The sequence below is a fragment of the Heterodontus francisci genome, chromosome 5 (genome assembly GCF_036365525.1).
Source record: "Heterodontus francisci isolate sHetFra1 chromosome 5, sHetFra1.hap1, whole genome shotgun sequence".
Taxonomy (NCBI): Eukaryota; Metazoa; Chordata; class Chondrichthyes; order Heterodontiformes; family Heterodontidae; genus Heterodontus; species Heterodontus francisci.
The window spans coordinates 139,323,735-139,345,481 of record NC_090375.1 but is presented as its reverse complement, the minus strand read 5'-3'; the positions used below and the strand labels follow the sequence as shown (position 1 = coordinate 139,345,481).

Below are 21,747 nucleotides of genomic sequence, written 5' to 3'. Positions count from 1 at the left end.
CCCCAGCATCCCACTCCATTTTATGACCCACCACCCACCCCCCCGCCCGCCACCAGCCCGCTCTTTTAGGGGGCGTAAAATTCCGGCCACAACTTTTGCCCGGGGCTTCTGCATAAACCTCCTCCAGCAATGTTGATGTGCTGCTCAGTCTGCTCCTGTGGCAGGAGGTTGACGAGGAGGTAGAACAACAAGCAAGAGTGGAGAGGTACCAGCTGTGGAGAAAAGAGGGTGAAGGAGGGAAGGTTACAGGAGTTTACAAGACCAGAACATCTTACATCCAGTTAAGTGAGAAGTAATGTGCCCGGTGGTTCTGCTTCACTCGGGAGGATATTACAGAGTTATGTCACCTGATGCAACACCCAACTGCAGCCTAATACCAAGTCACACACTTCATTGACTTTTGCTCTGAGGTAATTGTGGCCCCAAATTTATAGGCCTCAGAATCATTCCAGGCTGCAGCAGGCGACTTAAGAAACATCAGTCAATTGACAATGCATTTCTGCATCATACAAGTGATGGATGCACACTTGGCCAAGGCAAACTAATTCATCTCTTTCTCTATGGAGACAGCAAAGCAGAAAGGCAGAACAAAAGACTTAGCAGGATAGCACACTTCCCCTAGCTGCATGCCATCATGGTCTTTCATGCTCCACAAAAAAGCCCGAAACTAAAACTGAACAGGAAGATCCTATATTCACTGAACGTGCATCTGATGCATGTTCCAGAATCGAATGATGCTGGTCTGTGCCTAATTTCCTGACAGTTGTTATGGTGCCTTTATCCCTACTCTTGCACCCAGACTATCGGGTGTCAAGTTGGCTGCTTAGCAACAAGAGGTATCCTTTAAACATGTGGCTCATGACATTTGCAGAAGCCCCAGCACAGATGCAGAGGAGTACTATAATTAGAGCCATGCCCCTGATTAAGCAAACCATCAGTGTCCTAAAAGAGAGGCTTCCTCGGGTAGGTTTGGAAGGGTCTTGCAATATAGCCAAAAGATTCTCCAGATGAACTGCGGTTCAGTGCATGCTCAATAACTTTGCCCTGCAAAGGGAGCAACACTTGTGCTGCTGGGGGAGCAAGATATAGAGGTGCAGGAGGAGGAAGAACAAAAGATGCCAAGGAAGAGCCAGGGGTACCACCCTGTCAGCTGCCAGAACTGTATACCAGCAGATTATCAATGAAAGCTTTGGTTAGATCATCCCTTCTCCCCTGCACCAATGGTCCCCATACCATCACATCTGGACCTTCTGCTCTCCATATGAATATCTCAAAATAAACATCAGTGTGGATATTTCTATCACATCACCTGACACAGTCAAAAAAAAATCCAACAAAACTGCATAAGATGAAATTGGGTCTAAACAGTTTTTCAATTGCAATCAAACAAATTTCCCTGTAGCATGCATTGACACAGTATTAGAAATCTCTATAAACTGAATAAATGCCACATGAAATTCCCATGCTACTAAGAATTATAGGTGGCATTTGTTAATTAAAATTTAATTCATTAAATTAATCTCATCCTTGAGATGTAATTCAGTGCAACTAAACACTAATCATTGCACCAAAAGCCTTTTAGAATAATTAAGCTTTTAATGCTTGATATCATTATGATGCAGAGCTCCATTGGGTGCGTGTGCAGATCTTAGAATCTGGCACAGAATCTACACACCTGATTTACAGTACCCCATATTTTGCAACACTATGCTTGGTCCTCTGGGTGGGAGAGTAATTAAGCCTCAGGCCGGTGGGGTGGATGGTCAGGCCTTTAGCTGGTGGGAAGGCAATCGTTGGCTTGAGGGAGAGGGAACACTAAGGGCCAGGAGGGAGTAGCCTACATTATTTTAACATATAGTCAGAAGGAGCACTCCTGCTTCTCCCAGCTTCACATTCAGGTAAGTATGAGGGCTTTCTGCCAGTTCGCGGCACAAGTTCAGTACGCTGAGAGTGAAGCATTAGGATGTTTGAAAATCAAAAACGGGTCCAGCAAGACGTGCAGGACCCTAACTTAAATAAATTATTTTGCACTTTAAACATTTCTGATTTGTTCTCCTGCTGCCAGCACATCAAGCCTTATCCAATATGGATGGCGGCACACATTGAGAGCATAGTAAACCATTTAATGCCTGAAAAACAGATGCTGTGCAGCTCGATTGCTAGGCTAAAGTGACTTTTTTTAAACCTAATTATCAGTAACATGATTTACAATTGTTCAGATGCACCTTTATCAGCTTCTCCTGTTAAATTTTTCATTCTTTCCTCTGAATGCTCATGCTACAGGAATTGTCTGAGTTCTTTATCATGGAAACTAAAACAGACTTAAATCAGATCAATTTCAATCTGAGTACTATCACCTAATCAACATATAGTTTAAAAACTCTGTGGGGCTTGCAAAGGGGACAACCTTTTTCTATGTGTTGTTTGCAACAAAATGAATAATTGTTACTAGTTTTGCTCCAACTAGCAAATAGAGGAAAGCTCTCTGATGGTTCTTTCACTGCACCCCATTAAGATTCAGAGTCTTCATCCATCTTTGGTTATCTGAGAGTGCAAGGAAAACCTTGCTGACAGAATATTTAGTGCAAGCTGATTTAAAGTTCTGTGAACTGACGTTATTAGATTGTTCAAATTAAAATCCTTGTTCCATGATTAACATAGCAAATGTTAATTAGCCCTTAATCTTTGCCTGAGAACCTTTTAATTTGTTGTTCAATGAAAAGGAAAAGCTGCAAATGCTAGAAATCTGAAATTAAAACAGAAAATGCTGGAAATACACGACAGTTCAGGCAACAGTAATGAAGAATACACAAATAAAACATTCTAAACTCTCTTTTCTCGTTACAGGTGCTGAATGACCAGTCCTGTGCATTTTTGGCATTTTCTAATTTATTGTTTAGCCTTTCTGAGGTTATTTTGTATAATTTATTCCACTTCCTTTGATACGTTTGGAGAGTTTTCAATGCATTTCACCTAATTTTCCATTGTTTACGTTTCATCACATCTCCCAATGGTACAGTTTGTCAATTCATGCTCCACTGTGTGCTTCACCCACCAGGAGCACATGTTGGAAATTTAGGCATGGAAGTTAACGGTTCCCATAGCATTTCTTGGGGGCCTGCTTACTACTTGATCCTAGGTGAAACTGACTCCTAGATCATGCTGAACTTGATCCTTCTGTTGTCAATGTTCCCTCAGGGGTGCCATGACTTCCATTTCTTGCACATTGCATGGGTCATTGACAAGCACCAGATCAAGATCAGCACTGCTTCGTCTGACTCCCTTGACACACATGGTCATGAAGAATTTCATTTACAAACTCTAACACTTAGGTTTTCTCAGTTTATTTTTGGTTGGTTGAAGTCTCTCATTAGACTAACTTTTCTCTTCTTGTGCATCCTTCTTTGCCAAACAAATAGTCATCCTTATTGCTGACCTGAAGATCTGTAGTATACCCTTAGTGTAAGCTTGGATTTTTTCTTATTTGAGATGTCTCACCAGAATGACTCACTTCAGAACTTGTCCCTCTCCAAAAGGGTCAATCTAATTTATCTTCCATGTCTCCCTGACACATATGGCCATGCTATCTCTTATTCTGTCCATTCTGTCTTTTTTAAGCACCTTATACTAATGAATGCTAAATACATTTCTGTCCTCTAGACTAGCTCCCTACTACCACAATAGCCTTCAATTCTGGCATCTTATTTTAAATGTTCCGTTACATCCTCAGATTTATTGGTCAGCTGCCCTGCTTTCCTAAGTACCGCAAGTAAACTAGAGAACATTTGTATCCCTTATTTTTGAGTTTAGAGGCATTTCTAATGTATGGGATTTTTGAGGCCCTGTATTATTTCTCTGTCATTCACTCTATGTGAACGACCACCACTGAACCCTTCTATCCTCTTCAATATCCATTCTAACCTCTCCTCAATACATACTTCTCTGGCCCCATGTGTATCATGCTGTAGAATTTGTCTTTACGACATTCATAGCTATCCAATTTTCTGAGCAAAACTTACAGCGACAATCTCTCTGTGACAGGCAAAATATATCTCAGTCCTAACCGGCTGTTCCATTTTTTTAAAACTATCTTTTCGGAAAACCTGTTTCCTATATACTGGATCACTACCGAAGATTAGATCTAGCATAGGCTCTCTCTGCCTTGGCTTTTTGATGAACCGAGTGAGGGAGGCTACCTGTGCCATCTCGGAACACTTGCATGTTAGATTTTTATCTGTGTTTTCCCAGTTAATAGCTGTACAGCTGAAATCCTGCAAGGTTTGTTTTCTTGACTTTTTCTTTACAGGTTCCCTTGAACTGCAGAGAGATTTCCCTCACTAATTCTTCTGCTGGCAGGAGGTTTATAAAAAACATGAATACATATCTGCTTTCCTTTACTATTCTTGACCTCAAGTATACAATGTCTCAGCTGTAACAGCAAAGCACTTATATAATTTCCTTCTATTGATGCAGTGTCCTCTTTTATCTATATTGCCATTTTTCCACTTGCTTTGTTTGTCTGTTTTTTCTTTTAAAAATAGTTTGTGGCATAATTCCTTTGCCATGCTATTCACAGTTCCATCCAATATGACATGACGTAAATTTTAGCAACTTCAATTTATTCTCCGTCAAGCTGAATTGTTGAGGATACTGTACACCCAGTTAGTTTCCTGTAGTCATGTGATGAATGAGTACAGAATTAACCTGATCAATTTGAATCAAACAATTGGCTTTTGGAATAATGTTTAAAATAACTAAATTAGGTATAGTTCAGACATTAAATAATGCAGAAATGTACATCCATTGTAAAATCAAAACTGTAACAGGTAATTTTAAATGCCATTTATGTTATCCAACTGTTTTAGCAAAACAAATGATATAACATGCTTTGGGATGCTGCAGTCTGTGTTAGTGTAAATAGTTGATTATAACTTAATGGATGGTCAGCAGTTAGCTGTGGAGAACTTTTGACCATGACTGAGAAAGATAACATAGCTTGCAAATGACAAAGCCAGAAGTGCATTAGAAAGCGTTCCTCGCAAAGGAGATTAAAATGGTATTCTATAATTGTGTGTAAAATATTTAATTGATATCACAAATCACAATGCTCTGAATGTAGAACAGATTTGAAAATCAGCATCCTAGATTTTATGGGTATCATTATCTAATTACTCAATTTAGACTATTCAGCAGCTAGATAACTATGGATAAAACTTAGAATCATGGAATTACGGAATCATAGAAATTTACAACATGAAACAAGATCATTTGACCCATCGCATCCATGTCAGCTGGCAAGTAGCCATCCAGCCTAATCCCACTTTCCAGCTCTTGGTCCGTAGCCTTGTAGGTTCTGGCACTTCAAGTGCATATCCAATTACTTGTTAAATGTTATGATGGTGTCTGCCTTTATCACCCTTTCAGGCAGTGAGTTACAGATCCCCACCAACCTCTGGTTAAAAAAACATCCCCTTGAATCCTCTCTAAACCTCCTACCTCTTTCCCTAAATCTATGCCCCTTGGTTATGGACCCCTCAACCAAGGGGAATAGAGCCTTCCTATCCACTCTATCTAGATTCTCATAATTTTATACACTTCAAGTAGGTCTCTCGTCAGCCTCCTCTGTTCCAAAGAAAAGAAACCTAGGCTATCCAATTTTTCCTCATAAACTAAAATTCTCCAGTCCAGGCAACCTCCTTGCAAATCTCCCCTGTACCCTTTCTTACGCAATCACAGGTGTCCTGTAGCGACTTTAGCCGCTGCCGGTCAAGCTCCAAAATCTGGAGTTCGAGCTGCTGTTGCTGGCAACACTTGCTGCACATGTGGACATCCAGGCCACAAGAACTGGCCAGCACTTCCCACATGGCACAGGATTTGCATTCAACAGGGCTGAGGTTCCCTGCAGTGCTTTCTAAACTATTAACTAGAAACAGTTACCAGCTACACATCAGGTTTTGCTGTCTCCTGCATCCTCACTTGGACCACTCCTTGGGTTGGATTTTACTGGCCTCCCCCTGACGTCAGGGGTTGTGGCGGGGGGGACCTGGAAAATGGCTCTGAGAGAGGCCCGCCATGGGCCTCGATGCCAGGAAGGTCCCGCCCCATATTGCCGGCAGCGACGAGGTCTCATGGCAGCCCTCCTGCCTCCCAGCGGTGACATCACAATTTAAATATGTTAATGTATTTAAACTAATGAATTAAATACTTACCTGCTCCCGACGTTAGTCCCGGTTTCATATTGATGGTAATTGGGGGAGTGGTGGGAGAGGGTGGGGCTAGCTTTATTTTTTAACAATCTTTAAAAAATATTAAATTCCATTGAAGGACTGACAACCCATTAAAAATGGCATTGGCGCCAGTGCAATGGCGCCGGATGCTATTGCTGGGAACGGACCACCTGCCCTCTCTCACATCATTGTGGGGGTAGGGGGGGGGGAGGTGGTGGTGGGGGCGGTCCACCCCAGCCATGTAAATGAGGTGCCACATTTAATATCGCGGCACCTCCGCGGAGTAAATCCCACGTGTGCATCCCCCATCTTTGAAGCTTGCCACTGAGATTGGTGGTGAGCTGGTAAAATTGTTTTGTGAAAGACCAGGACAGTACCCCTTCCCTCACTGCACTGAATTTCCTCACTTACCAAATTCAGAGTTAAGTACTCTGTCAAAACAGTGCTCCGTTAAGCTGGATTCCATGCTGCTTACTTCATGCACAAGCAAAAGCCTTCTTTATTTATACGAGCAAAAATTTCAAAGACCTGAGTCAGCCCCTGCTGACCAGGCAACCAATTTTAACTAGCCATCTAATTAGCCAGCTGTGCAGCTGTCACGGGCAGACAGCTTGTTTGCCACTAAGACTGTGAAAGAAATTACAAGTTACGGTTAATAAATGCGAAATTAAAAACTTGAGTAGATTTTTAAAAGTTCAACCCTTAAAGTTCCCTCTGTATCCACAGATACTGCCAGACCTGCTGAGTATTTCCAGCACTTTCTGTTCTTATTACTTAAAATTCTCTCACTTACCAAATTCCGAGTTAAGTACTCTGTCAAAGCAGTACTTCATCAAGCTGGACTCCATGCTACTTACTTGTTTCACCTTTGCTAATTACTCATATTGTTTAACCTAATTTTGCCTTTGGGGGATTTTCAGTGTATTAATGAAGGAGTTTTGAGAGAGTAAAGGTGAAGACTGGCACTAGAATTAGATTCAATGCATTTTCTAACTATAGTCAAAGATTTCTTTATTATTAGAAGTTAAGGTTCAGCAGTTGACAGTAACAATGAAAGAATTGATCTTCAAATTCTAATTTTCCCTGTATGCTTTCAACCAATGTTATAGCTGTTAATTGTGGAAACCCTGGGACACCAGCTAATGGGAAAGTGTTTCGCGTTGAAGGAACATCATATTCCAACTCTGTAACTTATTCATGTCTGGAAGGATACTTACTCTCTGGTTCAGCCACAAGACAGTGCACAGTTAATGGTACATGGTTGGGCAATGTACCTAATTGTACAAGTAAGTCAATAACTGTTAGAATTAGCATTAAAACTTATTTGAAGATTTTCATGGTGAGAGCAGTAACATTGAATATGATGATTTAAAGCTTTTACACCATGTGAATTTGCTCTGAAATGAGCAGTTGTTTCCTTGAAAAAGGAGTTCTTCGAAGAACTGGCAGGGCTTGATGTTTCGGCCAGCATACTCTGCCTGTCGCCTGGAGAAGTAACTGGAAACTGGAACGGGGGCAATAATGGATTTATATGTAGTGGAGAATGGGAATGTGGGTGGGATCTTACTGCTGATAGATCATTACATATTCTTGTTCTTGCTGCTGATTAGTCAGCTAATTGTGTTCCGTGATAGGTTGGTACATGCTATTGTTCTTGCTGCTGATTGGTCAGCTATTATGTCTTGCAGTAAGTCAATACAAACTATTGTTCTTGTCGGGGTATGTTGGCTGCAATACAGGTGTTGATGTATTTCTTGAGTAGGGGTAACTAGATATCACTGATGAGCAGGCCACTGTCTTGGGGGATGGTATGGTGTTGGTAGATCTCCATAGCTTCACTGATGCGTCTTGTGTGCCAGTGCATAATGGATGAGATGAGTTTGAAATTGGACCATTCGACGTGATGGCTATTGAGTTGAACGTGCTTGACGATGGCCGACTTGTCCCATTCACTGTGTTTGAAGCAGGCTTGGTGTTCCTTGAGTCTAGTGGGTATGCTGTGGCCTGTTTCTCTGAATTAGATGAGTCAGCAGTCGCATGGTGTACTGTAAATACCTGGTTTGTTGTGAGATGGTTTTTTGCCCTTGTGTATATGAAGGCTGGAGTGGAGCTGCTTGGATGATTTAAGTCTGACTTGTACATCCGCTCAATTAATTATGTGTTGTAATCAGTGTGAGGTGGAGCCGATGTATGGGAGGCTAATTCTTGTCTTGGTTGAGGTAGTTATTTCAGTGCGAGTAACAGGTGGACATGTGTTGATCTTGTGGGAGGGAAATCCATTGAGTTGAAGTGTAAACTTGATATGGTGCAGTTTTCACTGTGGATGTTTCTTAACGCTAATGGAGTAGACTCTTAAGATAAGGGTATTGGACACCGATTGAAGAGTGGAGGGATGTTGAAAATAATGGTAGTTCAGGTCTCTATCACTCTGAGTGGGCTTGCAGTAGACTTGGTATACTGGTATGCCATATTAATACTTGGTAATAAGAACATCAAGGAATGGTATGAAAAGTTGTTGTTCCATCTCCATGGTGAAATTGATGTTCAGATGTCAGTTATTAAGATGTTGTAGAAAGCTATGAAGATCTTTCCTATTATGTTCCCATATGACAAAAGTGTCATCGACATATCGGAGCCAGAGTTTCGGTTGAAGCGTAGCTGATTGAAGCGCTGCTTGTTTGAACTCTTCCATGAAAGTGTTGGCAATGATAGCTCATCCCACAGCAACTCTATTTGTTTGTTTGAAATAGGAACCTCACCATTGAAATGATTTTGAGTTGAGACACATCAGTAGAAGATCGTAAATCTGCTCAGGTGGCATCGCAGTTCTGTTGAGTAAGGAAATGCCTTCTTCTAAGTGTTGTTTAATGCTAAGACAGGCTTCCAAGACAGGTACACTGGTAAACAGTGACTCGACATCAAAACTAACCATTGTATCTGACAGATTGATTGAAACAGGCCACAGCATACCCACTAGACTCAAGGAACGCCAAGCCTGCTTCAAACACAGTGAATGGGACAAGTCAACCATCGTCAAGCACGTTCAACTCAATAGCCATCACGTCGAGTGGTCCAATTTCAAACTCATCTCATCCATTACACACTGGCACACAAGACGTAGCAGGGAAGCTATGGAGATCTTTCAACACCACACCATCCCCCAAGACAGTGGCCTGCTCATCAGTGATATCTGGTTACCCCTACTCAAGAAATACATCAACGCCTGCTCTGCAGTCAACATACCCCGACGAGAACAATAGTATGTATCGACTTACTGCGAGGTGCAATATCTGACCAATCAGCAGCAAGAACAATAGCATGTACCAACCTATCACAGAACACAACTAGCTGACCAATCAGCAGCAAGAACAAGAATATGTAACAACCTATCACCAGTACGATCCCGCCCACATTCCCATTCTCTGTTATATATAAACTCACAGTTTCCATCTGTTTCAGTTATTTCTCCAGAGGATGGGCAGTGTACGCTGCCCAAAATGTTGAGGCCTGCCGGTTCTTCTAAGAACTCCTTTTTCAAGGAAACTACTCTTTTCAGAGCTAATTCACATGGTGTAAAAAACCGCGAAATCGTCTTATTCAGAACCAGCATTTTTGAGTAACAGGAAATAGTTGACACATGGGTGTCCTTTCTGAAGTTGCTTTGGATATCTGAGGTCTGAGGCAGTTCAGACATGAAAGTACACTTTAAGTGGTAACTTCATTTTAGCATGCCACCGACACCAATAGCATTTAAGTATATGACTGTTTAAGAAAAGATTATTGTAATGTTGTATCCTTCATACCCTGCTTGGTTGAGCCTCTTTCAACAATGTCAATAAAGTATGTTGGACCAATTGGAAAGCTCGGAGATCAGGTAAACCTATGTTATGCCTATGACTTTATTGATCAACACTGCATCAAAGAGTCATCGTGAACCGATGTGAAAGCAAAAGGTCACTGCAGGCATTTTATTACACAATAGCTATGTATTTTTACAGTAAAACAAAGCTAAATTCACGTTTTACATGAGGCTAGCTAAGCTTTTCAAAAATCAATTGCTCCTTGCTTAATTTCTTTTATTATAATCAGTTTAAAAGTCTGTATCAAGCCTTCACAAATCTAAATGAGATTCCCTCAGTTTATTTTGCTGTCTTTGTGAGTACATCATCTCATTAAGTGTACAATTCTCTTCAGTCATGACAAATGGAGTGTTAGACTAACAGATTTGTATTTGTTACAGTGTTTCACTTCTCTTCCTTTCACACCACATATAAATTATGATGTCAAATCTGGTCTTTCGTAGTAATCACCTGTGGAGATCCTGGGGTATCGGCGAATGGGATAAGACTAGGGGATGATTTTACCGTAGGACAAACTGTCACGCATATGTGCCAGCCAGGGTATGCAATGGGCTCTGAGGGCTCCAGGGTCCGTTCCTGCACCAGCAATGGCACATGGAGTGGCTCAATGCCATTATGTAAAGGTAAGAATATTATGCCAGAGGCAGTAATTATTCAACATAACCAATATTGAGTTTTAGATGAAAATGCACTGGTTATTTTTGATATGATTTGTTAACAGAGTGCCATTGTCAAATGTAATGATCTTTAATGATGAAACCACAAAAGTACATATGTAGATTTCCACAATAGGTAGATCTACATTACGTTGAAGTTTTGTGAACTGATAATGATTCAATTTCAACAATACTATCCCTTAGATAGGCATCACAATCATGGAAAGCAAAATACTTGAGACACCAGACCAGCTACCTGTGACCTGTTCTTGATATAATTGTGTGCTCATGAATTGCATTTCCAAATAAAATTTAGATGAAAATATTCAGTTCCATTAGCAAGATAAGCCAAGTTAGACTTTAAATATAGTGGCATATGTGAAGAAGTTAACATGTGTCTAATGCATTTCACTTTCATTGCAGCTGTGGTGTGCTTAGCTCCACCACAGATTTCAAATGGGAAAAGGGAAGGAACAAATTTTGATTGGGGATCAAGCATCAGCTACAGCTGTTCTCCGGGATATGAGTTGTCCTTTCCCGCAATACTCAGCTGTGTGGGAAATGGAACATGGATGGGAGAAGTGCCTCAGTGTTTGCGTAAGTAGACAATGAGATTATCAGTGAAGATGATGAATTTCGCTCATAATAATGTTAGCACATTTATTAGTCATACATTTTACTTTTGATATTTATGATTATTAAAATATCAAAGGAAAAAAATGCAATGATAGTGAGTACCTTTTTGCACTTTGACATACCAAACATTTTCCCCAGTAGTTTGGTAAGGTAATTTCTGTTCTTTTATTTATATATGTTTGTAATATGAATTAATTGTTTAGACAAAGCAAAACTTTTGCCCATATGCTGCCTTTCTAGTGATGACATAATCTCTTAGAGACAGCAGCCTGCATTATAGGACTTGCAGCATCAATCTTCTTCAATGCATAGCCCAGCTTTGTAGAAATACTCAATATACGAACATACGAATTAGAAGCAGGAGTAGGCCACTCGGCCCCTCGAGCCTGCTCTGCCATTCAATAAGATCATCGCTGATCTGAATGTAACCTCAACTCCACATTTCCACCTACCCCCAATAACCTTTCACCCTTTTCTTATCAAGAATCTACCTACCTCTGCCTTTTGAGGAAGAGAGTTCCAAAGACTCTCAATCCTCTGAGAGAAAAAAATTCTCCTCGTCTCTGTCTTAAATGGGTGATCCTTTATTTTTAAACAGTGACCCCTAGTTCTAGATTCTCCCACAAGAGGAAACATCCTTTCCACATCCACCCCTTCAAGACCCCTCAAAATCGTATGTTTCAATCAAGTCGCCGCTTACTCTTCTAAATTCCAGCAGATACAAGCCTAGCCTGTCCAACCTTTCCTCATAAGACAACTCGCCCATTCCAGGTATTAGCCTAGTAAACCTTCTCTGAACTACTTCCAATGCAATTACATCCTCCTTAAATAAGGAGAGAAATACTGTACACAATACTCCAGATGTGGTCTCACCAATGCCCTGTAAAACTGAAACAGACCCTGCCTACTTTTGTATTCAATTCCCCTCGTAAAAACGATAACATTCTATTAGCTTTCCTAATTACTTGCTGTACCTGCATACTAACCTTTTGCAATTTGTGCACTAGGACACCCAGATCCCTCTGCATCTCAGAGCTCTGCAATCTCTCACCATTTAGATAATATGCTTTTTTATTCTTCATGCCAAAATGGACAATTTCACATTTTCCACATTATACTCCATTTGCCAGATCTCTGCCCACTCACCCCTTTATGTCATCTTCACAACTTACTTTCCTACCTATCTTTGTGTCATCAGCAAATTTAGTAACCATACCTTCACTCAAGTCATTTATATAATTTGTAAAAAGTTGATGCTGTAAAAAATGATCACTGTGGCCCACCACTCATTACTTCTTGCCAACCAGAAAATGATCCATTTATGCCTGCTCTCTGTTTCCTGTTAGCTAGTCAATCCTTTATCCATGCCAAAATGTCCCCCCACACCATGAGCTCTTTGCCTGAAAAGTCGGCAGCGAACCCGTCTCCGGCTGGCCTGGGGATCCGGATTGCATTTTATGGCCTAAAAGCCTTTAATTAGTTTGAGGCAGGACTTCAACCTCATTGAGGCAGCAAGTCCCACCTAATGGAGCTGCCAGCCAATCAGCGGGCCGGCAGCTCTTAGTCCGAGCAGCGCCACCTGGAGCGATGGCCACTGCTGGGACTGCAACCCAGCCATCGGAAAGATGATGTCGGGGAGCCCAGGAACGAAGGTAAGTTTTTGATGCCTCGTCAGGGATGATCGGTCAGGCCCCGGCGAGGCAAGGGTGGTTGACTGGGGGGATAGGGGTGTGTTGGGGGTGGTTGGGGCATCGGGGGCGGCCCTCCGTCGGGCACAGGGTGTCTGATCGTGAGGGCCCACCCCCTCAGGCTGTCAGAAAGCTGCCTGCTTTAGTCAGGCGGTTTCTCTTGGGCCTGGGCCGCCTGACCAGCCATGGGTAAAATTCCCGTGGCTGTGGGTAGAGGCCCTTAAAAGGCCTTGATTCGCCTGGAGCGGGCGGGCCATTTTTCGCTGCTGCCGCCCTGCAAACAGTGGCGGCGGAGGTGGAAGTAGGTCAGGGAATGACCCTCCAAACATCCCACTCCATTGTACGTTCCCCCCCACAGCCGCAACCTTCCCGCTCTTTGCGGGGGCGTAAAAGTCCAGCCTTTATTTTCCACAATAACCTTTGATGTGGCACCTTATCAAATGCCTTCTGGAAATCTAAGTACAGTACATCCACTGGTTCCCCTTTATCTACAGCACATATTACTTCAAAGAACTCCAATAAGTTGGTTAAGCATGATTTCCCTTTCACAAAACCATGTTGACTCTGCCTGATTACCTTACATTTTTCTAAGTGCCCTGCTATAATGTCTTTAATAATTGCTTCTAACATTTTCCCTATGGAAGCTAACTGGTCCGTAGTTTCCTGCTTTCTGTCTCCCTCTCTTTTTGAATAAAGGAGTTACATCAGCTATTTTCCAATATAATGGAACCTTCTCCAAAGCTTGGGAATTTTGGAAAATCAAAACAATGCAACAACTATCTCACTAGCCACTTCTTTTAAGACCCTAGGATGAAGTCTGCAGCTCCAACAATTTGCTCAGTACCACTTCCCTGGTGATTGTAATTTTCTTGAGCTCCTCCCTCCCTTCCATTTCCTGATTTACTGCTATTTCTGGGATGTTACTTGTATCCTCTATGGTGAAGACTGATGCAAATGTATCTGCCTTAGTGAATGCTTACATTGCACTACATTGTTCTATTTTTAGGAAGCATTCCTAATGTATGTTCAGTTATAAATTGATATTTATGTGTCATTAAAAATTTATTCTGCTGGACACATGCTAATACAAATCTCATTTCAAATAAACTGATTTAATGATTGAAAGCTAATGTCTGCTTCAAAATGTAATTTACATGATGATCAGGCATGATGCTTTTGCTTGTAAGTATAATAAAACATCACATGATATATTACTTTATTTCATAATATTTATCATAGTCAAAATGTTGCTTCATTTATAAGAATGTGGCTACCTAGGGGATTGCAACCATAAAATGATAAAGTTTAAGATGATCTGGGAATCATAAATCAGTAAGATCAGCCTATAATTTCAAAAATGATAAATTCAGTGAAATGAGGGAACAACGAAAGCAAATAGATTGGGGGGAGATTATTCAACAACATTTCAGTGGAAGACAAATGGAATACCTTTTATCATGAATATTCAGGATAAATAAATTGCCAAAAAGCGACTTGATTCTAAATTAATTAATACACAAATTTAAAGTGACAGATAAAGAGGGAAAATGGCCTGTACCCATCCTGCAGGGAGAAATGGGTTCATTGGGATCAAGACAAGAAAATGCAGAAATATTTTAAAAGGATTTGTGCAGGGGTTACAAATGACCTGGAAAAAAGTGTAGCAAATGAGGTAAAATGGAACAGGAAAAAATTCTTCCATTAACTAGAAAAGATTGGGTCTATTAAGGACCCAGATAGAAATCTTAATGTCGAGGCAGAGTATTAAATGAATACTTTGCATCTGTCTCCACAAAGGAAGCGGATGATGTTAAGATTACACTAAAAGAGGAGAGGGCTAGCATAATAATAGATAGAGAAGATCTACTAAAATGATCACCATTGCTGAAAGTGGGTAAGTCACCTAGTCCAGATGGAATGCAACCTCACTTGCTGAAAGAAACAGGTAGAAATAGCAGAGGCATTGGTCACCATGTTGCAATCATCATTGGGTACAGGAGTAATGCCGGAGGACTGAAGGATTGCTAATGTTTTATCACTATTCAACAAAGGGGACAGGGGTAAACAAGGAAGCTACAGGCCAGTCAGTCTGACAAAGATGGTGAGGAAGTTATTGGAAATCATTATCAGGGACAAAATAAACTTTCATTTGGAAAGGCATTGGTTAATCAAGGAGAGCCAGCATGGATTTGTTAAACATTGCAGTCATACTTAGCACAAAAGAAGATGGTTTTGATTGTTGGAGGCCAATCATTTCAGCCCCAGGACATTGCTGCAGGAGTGTCCAAGGCCTAGCCATCTTCAACTGCTTTATCAATGACATTATCTCCATCATAAGGTCAAAAGTGGGGATACTCATCAATGGTTGCACAGTGTTCAGTACTGTTCATAACTCCTCAGATAATGAAGCATTCTGTGTCTGCATGCAGCAAGACCTGGACAACATTTACGCTTGGGTTGATAAGTGGCAAGTAACATTCATGCCACACAAGTGCCAGGCAATGACCATCTCCAACAAGAGAGAATCTAGCTATTTCCCCTTGACATTCAACAGCATTACCATTGCTGAATCCCCCACCATCAGTATCCTGGGGGTTACCATTGATGGGAAACTTAACTGGACCAGCCAAATAAATTGTGTGGCTACAAGAGCAGGTCAGAGGCTGGGAATTCTGCAACAAGTAACTCACCTCCTGAGTCCCCATAGCCTATCCACCACCTACAAGGCACATGTCAGGAGTTTGATGGAATATGCTCCACTTGTCTGGATGAGTGCAGCTCTAACAGCAGTCAAGAAGCTCGACACAATTGGAAAAAAGAAGCCAGTTAATTGGCACCACATTCACCCTCTCCACCACCAGTGCACAGTGGCAGCAGTGTGTACCAACTACAAGATGCACTGCAGCAACTCCCCAAGCCTCCTTCAACAGCACTTTCCAAACCTGCAATCTCTACCACCCAGAAGGACAAGGGCAGTGGTTGCATGGGAACACCACCACCTACAAGTTCCTCCCCAAGCCACATACCATCCTGACTTGGAACTATATCGACGTTCCTTCATCATCGCTGGGTCAAAATCCTGGAACTCCCTTCCTTATAGCACTGTGCACCAGATGGACTTCAGCTGTTCAAGAAGGCAGCTCACCACCACCTTCTCAAGGGCAATTATTGGTGGGCAACAAATGCTGGTCTTTCTGGAGATTCTCGCATGCCATGAATGAATAAAAAAGTTTCTGCCTAACCTGATTGAATGCTTTAATGGGATAACAGAGAAGGTTGATCAAGGTAATGCAGTAGGTGTTTTGGACTTTTGGAAGGCATTCAACAAAGTGCCATACAGGAGCCTTATTAAGAAGATGTAAGATTATGGTATTAAGAAAAAAATAACAGTATGGATACAAAGTTGGCTGAGTGACAGGAAGCCCAATGACAGGTGGATAGATAATTTTCATTCTAGAAGGTTATTTGCAGTGGTATCCCCAGGCTCAGTTTTGGATCCGTTACTCTTCAATTTTTATAAACAACCTAGACTCAGGTCCAGGGAGCAGTATTATAGAGTTTGCAAATTATATGAAATTTGCCTAAGTAGTAGATCATGATGAGGATAGTTATAGGCTTCAGGATGGTGAAATGGACTGAAGCAGGGCATATTTAATTCATTGAGGAGAAGTGTGAAGTGATGCACTTTGGGAGGAAAGGCAGTTGTTGAAAAGTGTAGTGAGAAGAGAGACCTTGATGTCTATATACACAAATCCTTAAAGGTGGGATGGTAAATTGATAAGTTGGTCAAAAAAAATGTTTTACTTTGGCTTATAAATAGAGTAATAGAATATAAAAGCAAATAGATCATGCTAGAACTTATAGATCACTGTTATGTCTCAGGTGGAGTATTGTGGACAATTCTGGGCACCACACTTCAGCAAAGACATGAAGGTATTAGAAAAGGATACAGAGAAGGTTTACCATGATGTTACCAGGGATAATGGACTTCAGTTATAAGGAGAGGTTGGAAGAGTTAGAACTGTTCTCTTTGGAACAGAGAAGATTAGGAGATGACCTAAGATGTGACCTAATAGAAGTTTTCAAGAAGATGAGAAGCTTTGATTGAATAAATAGGGAAAAATATTCCCTCTGCTGAGTTGGTCAATAGCTCGAGGTCATAGATTCAAAATTATTGGACAAAGATCTAGGGAGATGCAGATAATTTTTTTTCACTAAGTGTTGTTGGGATCCAGAATACTTTACCTGAAATGATGGTGGGAGCTGATGCCATAAATAATTTTAAAAGGGGGTTGGACAGACACCTAAGGATGAAGAACCTACAGGGTTACGGGCAAAAAAGCAAGGATGTGGGACTCAGCATGACTGTTCTATCAAATAACCAGCATGTGCATGATGGGCCGAATGGCGGCCTCCTGTGCTGCAAGTTTCTATGATTCTATGATTCTCTAATTTTTTTGTACCATAAGGCCAAGAGGATTGTTAGAGAGGAGGTGACAATCACAAAAGGTGCAAACAGAATCAAAACTGAGGATGAGTACAAAGTAGTAAATACTCCGAATGACTACTTCCTTCAAGTATTCTACAAAGACATATCTTCCCAAATAAAGATATGTGAAGTAAAACCAGTGACCTTGTTTTAAATGAGATGGAAGTCTGAGATGGATTCAATGGATTCAAACCCAATAAATCCCATGGAGTAGATGGTGATTATTCCAATATCCTGAGAGAGACGAGGGAGGAGATTTGGAAGACACTGATAACCATTAATAGTTACTCAATGGACACTAGTGAGGTGTACTAGTAGATAGGTAACAGGCTAATGTGGTTCCAGTATTCAAAAAAGGCCCATTAGTCTTACTTCCATTCCATGCAATATAATAGAATTAATTAACATGAGTAAATGTAATGATCATCTATACAATAATCGTAGAGTCATTGATGGCATAGGAGGAGACCACTCGGCGCATCAAGTCCATGCCAGCTCTCCACAGATCAATCCAGTCAATTCCACTCACCCGCTCGATCCCAGTAGCCCTGCAATTTTATTTCCTTCAAGTGCACATCCAATTTCCTTTTAAAATCACTGATTGTCTCTGCTTCCGCCACTTGATTGTTCTTTCAAATAACCAGCATGTGCATGATGGGCTGAATGGCCTCCTTCTGTGCTGCAAGTTTCTATGATTCTACGATTCTGTGATTTTATGTACCACAAGGCCAAGAGGACTGTTAGAGGAGAAGTGACAATCATAAGTGGTGCAAACAGAATCAAAACTGAGGATGAGTACAATGTTATGGGCAACGGGTTCCAGGTCATTACTATTCGCTGTGTAAAAATGTTCTGTTTCATATTTCCCCTGCATCTCTTGCTTAAGACCTTCAATCTGTGCTCCTTCATCCTTGTACCATCAGTTAATGGGAACAGTTTTTCCTTGCCTAACTTATCTACGCCGGTCATAATCATGTTCACCTCTATCAATCTCCCCTCAATCTCCTTTGCTCCAGGAGAACAGCCGCAGCTTTTCCAACCTAACTCTGTAATTAAAATTCCCCATCCCTGGAACCATTCAGGTAAATCTCCTCTGCACCCTCTCAAGGACCATCATATCCTTCCAGAACTGGATGCAATACTGTAGTTGGGGCCTAACTAGAGCTTTATAAAGATTCAGTATAACTTCTCTGCTTTTGTACTCAATGACTCTATTTATGAAGCCCAAGATCATTTATGCTTTGTGAACCACTCTCTCAATATGTTCTGCCACCTTCAAAGATCGATGCACATGCATCCCTAGGTCCCTCTGTTCCTGCATCGTCTTTAGAACTTCACCATTAAGCCTATATTGCCTCACCCTATCCCTTCTGCCAAAATGCATCGCCCCACTCTTGTCTGGACTAAATTCCATCTGCCATTTGTTTGTCCATTCTGCTAGCTTATCTATGTGCTGAGCAGGTGGTTCGTATAATCCTTACTGTTTGCCACTCCTCCAAGTTTGGTATCATTAGCAGTCGTAAGCTAGTTAACAACAGGATGCAGAAGGAGAAAAGCCTGCCTCACCAACTGTCTCAAATTCTTTAAGAAGTTGACAATCTAAATGCATTGTAGTATACTTAAAATGTGATTTCAAACCAGAGAAAGTGTTGTTAAATAAGCTGAAAGCTATAGAAAATGAATAAGAAACTAGCTGTAGGGTAATAAGCAATGAGTACATATTAGAGGATTTATCTCAGGTGGAAGGAAGTACTGAACAGAATTCCCTAGGACTCAGAGTTGGGATCACTATTGTCTTTAATTTATGTAAGTGAGATAGTATCAGAATCTCATTGATTTGCAGATTTTACTGGACAGGGGTGTTGGGGGTTGTTGGGGGAGGAGAGAAGTGTGGAAGAGAGGGCATGAGAAGCATCAGCCCAAAGTAACAATGAAATGGACAAAATATGTATTGGGCAGAACGATGTCAGTTGGAAATGTAAAGCAGGCAAATGTAAACTACTACACATAGGAAGGAAAAATCGACAACATGGGTGTACTATAAATGGTATTATGGATGAAGCTGAAAGAGAGCTAGGAGTTTTGGTAAGCTTGACATTGAACATGTCCAACCAATGCAGAGTTTCAGTCAAGGAAATCAATATAACGTTGAACTGCATAGCAGAAAGAGTAGCGTATTTCACAATGGAAGTAGTGACCAAACTATATAGTGCCCCTGTAAGTGCTCACTTTGAATACTATGTCCAGTTCTGCTCATCAAGGAACAAGGGAAACATTCAAGTGCTGGAAGTAGTATGGTGAAAAGCAATGAAGTTGATTCTGAGGGCTGAATTTTCAGGTCCCACCAAGGGTGGGAACAGAGATGGACAGGGCCCAAAAATGCCTGCACTGACCGATGTGCCGGTTTCCCGGTGCCGTTCCTGGTGCCAGCTATGTTCACGAGGGTGGGGGGAGGGTGGGAAGAGTAATGCCACCACATTCCCCTTTAAGGACAATTTAGGTGCTTGGAGTGCTCATTCAGAGCTCCTTAATGGTGGGGGAAAGAGGGGGTGTTGAAAGTTTCATAAGAGCGCACGGGCTATACGCGCAGTCTGGGGCAGACCAGATGAAGGGAGGTGGGTACAGAGTGGGGAGCCAGTCATGGCCACCCCAGGGAATTACCCCAGACACACAAAAGGATTAAACGCGCAGCGGGTGACTCAGCCGTTGACAACAAGGTGCTCCTGCCACTGTGCAGGTGCCAGGGAGAGTTGGCAGCAAGTGCTTGGGTGGTGCAGGGGGTCATCACCCTCCTGGCATTGTTGGGGGAAGAAGAGTGGGGGCAAGGCTGCTAAGGATAAGGGGGCAACCAGCTGACTACAAAGAAAGCAGCAGCTGGCAATGGTGGTATGACTCTTAGATTTTGGGCCCAGTGGCATTGAGGAGTAACACTGTCCACAGGAAGGGCAGAGCCCCAGACATTAAAAGGGCAGGGAGAGAAACGAGTGGCAGGAAGGATACAGAGGCCATATCCTCAGCATAGGATCTATTGCCGAAGAAGGAGATACATAGGATGTATCACCGAGGAAGGAGATACCTGGGGATGACCAAGACCCAGTGCTGCAGAAGACTGTGACTCTCCAGACAAATAGTCACAGTCATCTGTACCTTTGTCGCTGAACACCTCGCAGCACTGGTCACCATGCCCTGCCAGTAGCCTTCAAAGTCACTGTGGCCTTGAACTTCTTTGCTTCTGGTTCCTTCCAAGGCTCAGGGGCGGCACAGTGGCGCAGTGGTTAGCACCGCAGCCTCACAGCTCCAACGACCCGAGTTCAATTCTGGGTACTGCCTGTGTGGAGTTTGCAAGTTCTCCCTGTGTCTGCGTGGGTTTCCTCCGGGTGCTCCGGTTTCCTCCCACATGCCAAAGACTTGCTAGTTGATAGGTTAATTGGCCATTATAAATTGCCCCTAGTATAGGTAGGTGGTAGGGAAATATAGGGGGGACAGGTGGGGATGTGGTAGGAATATGGGATTAGTGTAGGATTAGTATAAATGGGTGGTTGATGGTCGGCACAGACTCGGTGGGCCGAAGGGCCTGTTTCAGTGCTGTATCTCTAAACTAAGCTCAGCTGCTGACCTTGGTGGCATTTCGCTGATGAGGTAGTATGGTCAACTCCCAACTTTTCACACATTGCCTTGAATGGTTTTCCAGTATACTGGAGTCCATTGTCTCAAACAACTTCTTCCATTTCCCCAAATAGACTAAAGTCTGTCTGAAATGGCTGTGTATGTGTTGTGTGACTGACAGATAATGGGAAATTGAGAAATAGTCATAATCAAGAAATCATCTCCATGGATGCAGAAGAGCTCAGTTGCAGTTCTGGTCCATGGATGTGTGGGTACTTTGTGATTAATAGTGGTTCTTTTTGGTGACTGGGCATGTAGGCCTGGCATGCCTCACGGATGTTTCAATGTCTTGATTCATCCCTGGCCAGTGTAATGTTTCTCTGGCCAGTGTAATGTTTCTCTAGCCAGTCTCCTGGTTCAGTCTATCCCCATTTGCACTTGGTGCAATTGTTGTAGGATGTCAGCTCTAAGGGGTTCTGGCATAAGGACTTGCTTGTCCTTGAAGATAACATCTTAGCATATCCTGAGCTCATTACTATAAGGCCAAAATGGTTGTAAAACCTCTGGAACATTCTGGAGGAACTC

At 42.0% G+C, this 21,747-nt stretch overlaps 1 protein-coding gene across 1 annotated transcript in view; it reads left to right on the top strand.

Moving 5' to 3' along the window:
- Positions 1-21,747, top strand: part of csmd3b (CUB and Sushi multiple domains 3b) — a 2,327,439-nt gene that overhangs the window by 2,239,121 nt on the left and 66,571 nt on the right. Inside the window, exons 58-60 of the mRNA XM_068032163.1 lie at positions 7,337-7,513; positions 10,531-10,710; positions 11,167-11,340. Coding sequence (XP_067888264.1) covers positions 7,337-7,513; positions 10,531-10,710; positions 11,167-11,340 — 531 coding nt within the window. The remainder of the gene's footprint in view (positions 1-7,336; positions 7,514-10,530; positions 10,711-11,166; positions 11,341-21,747) is intronic.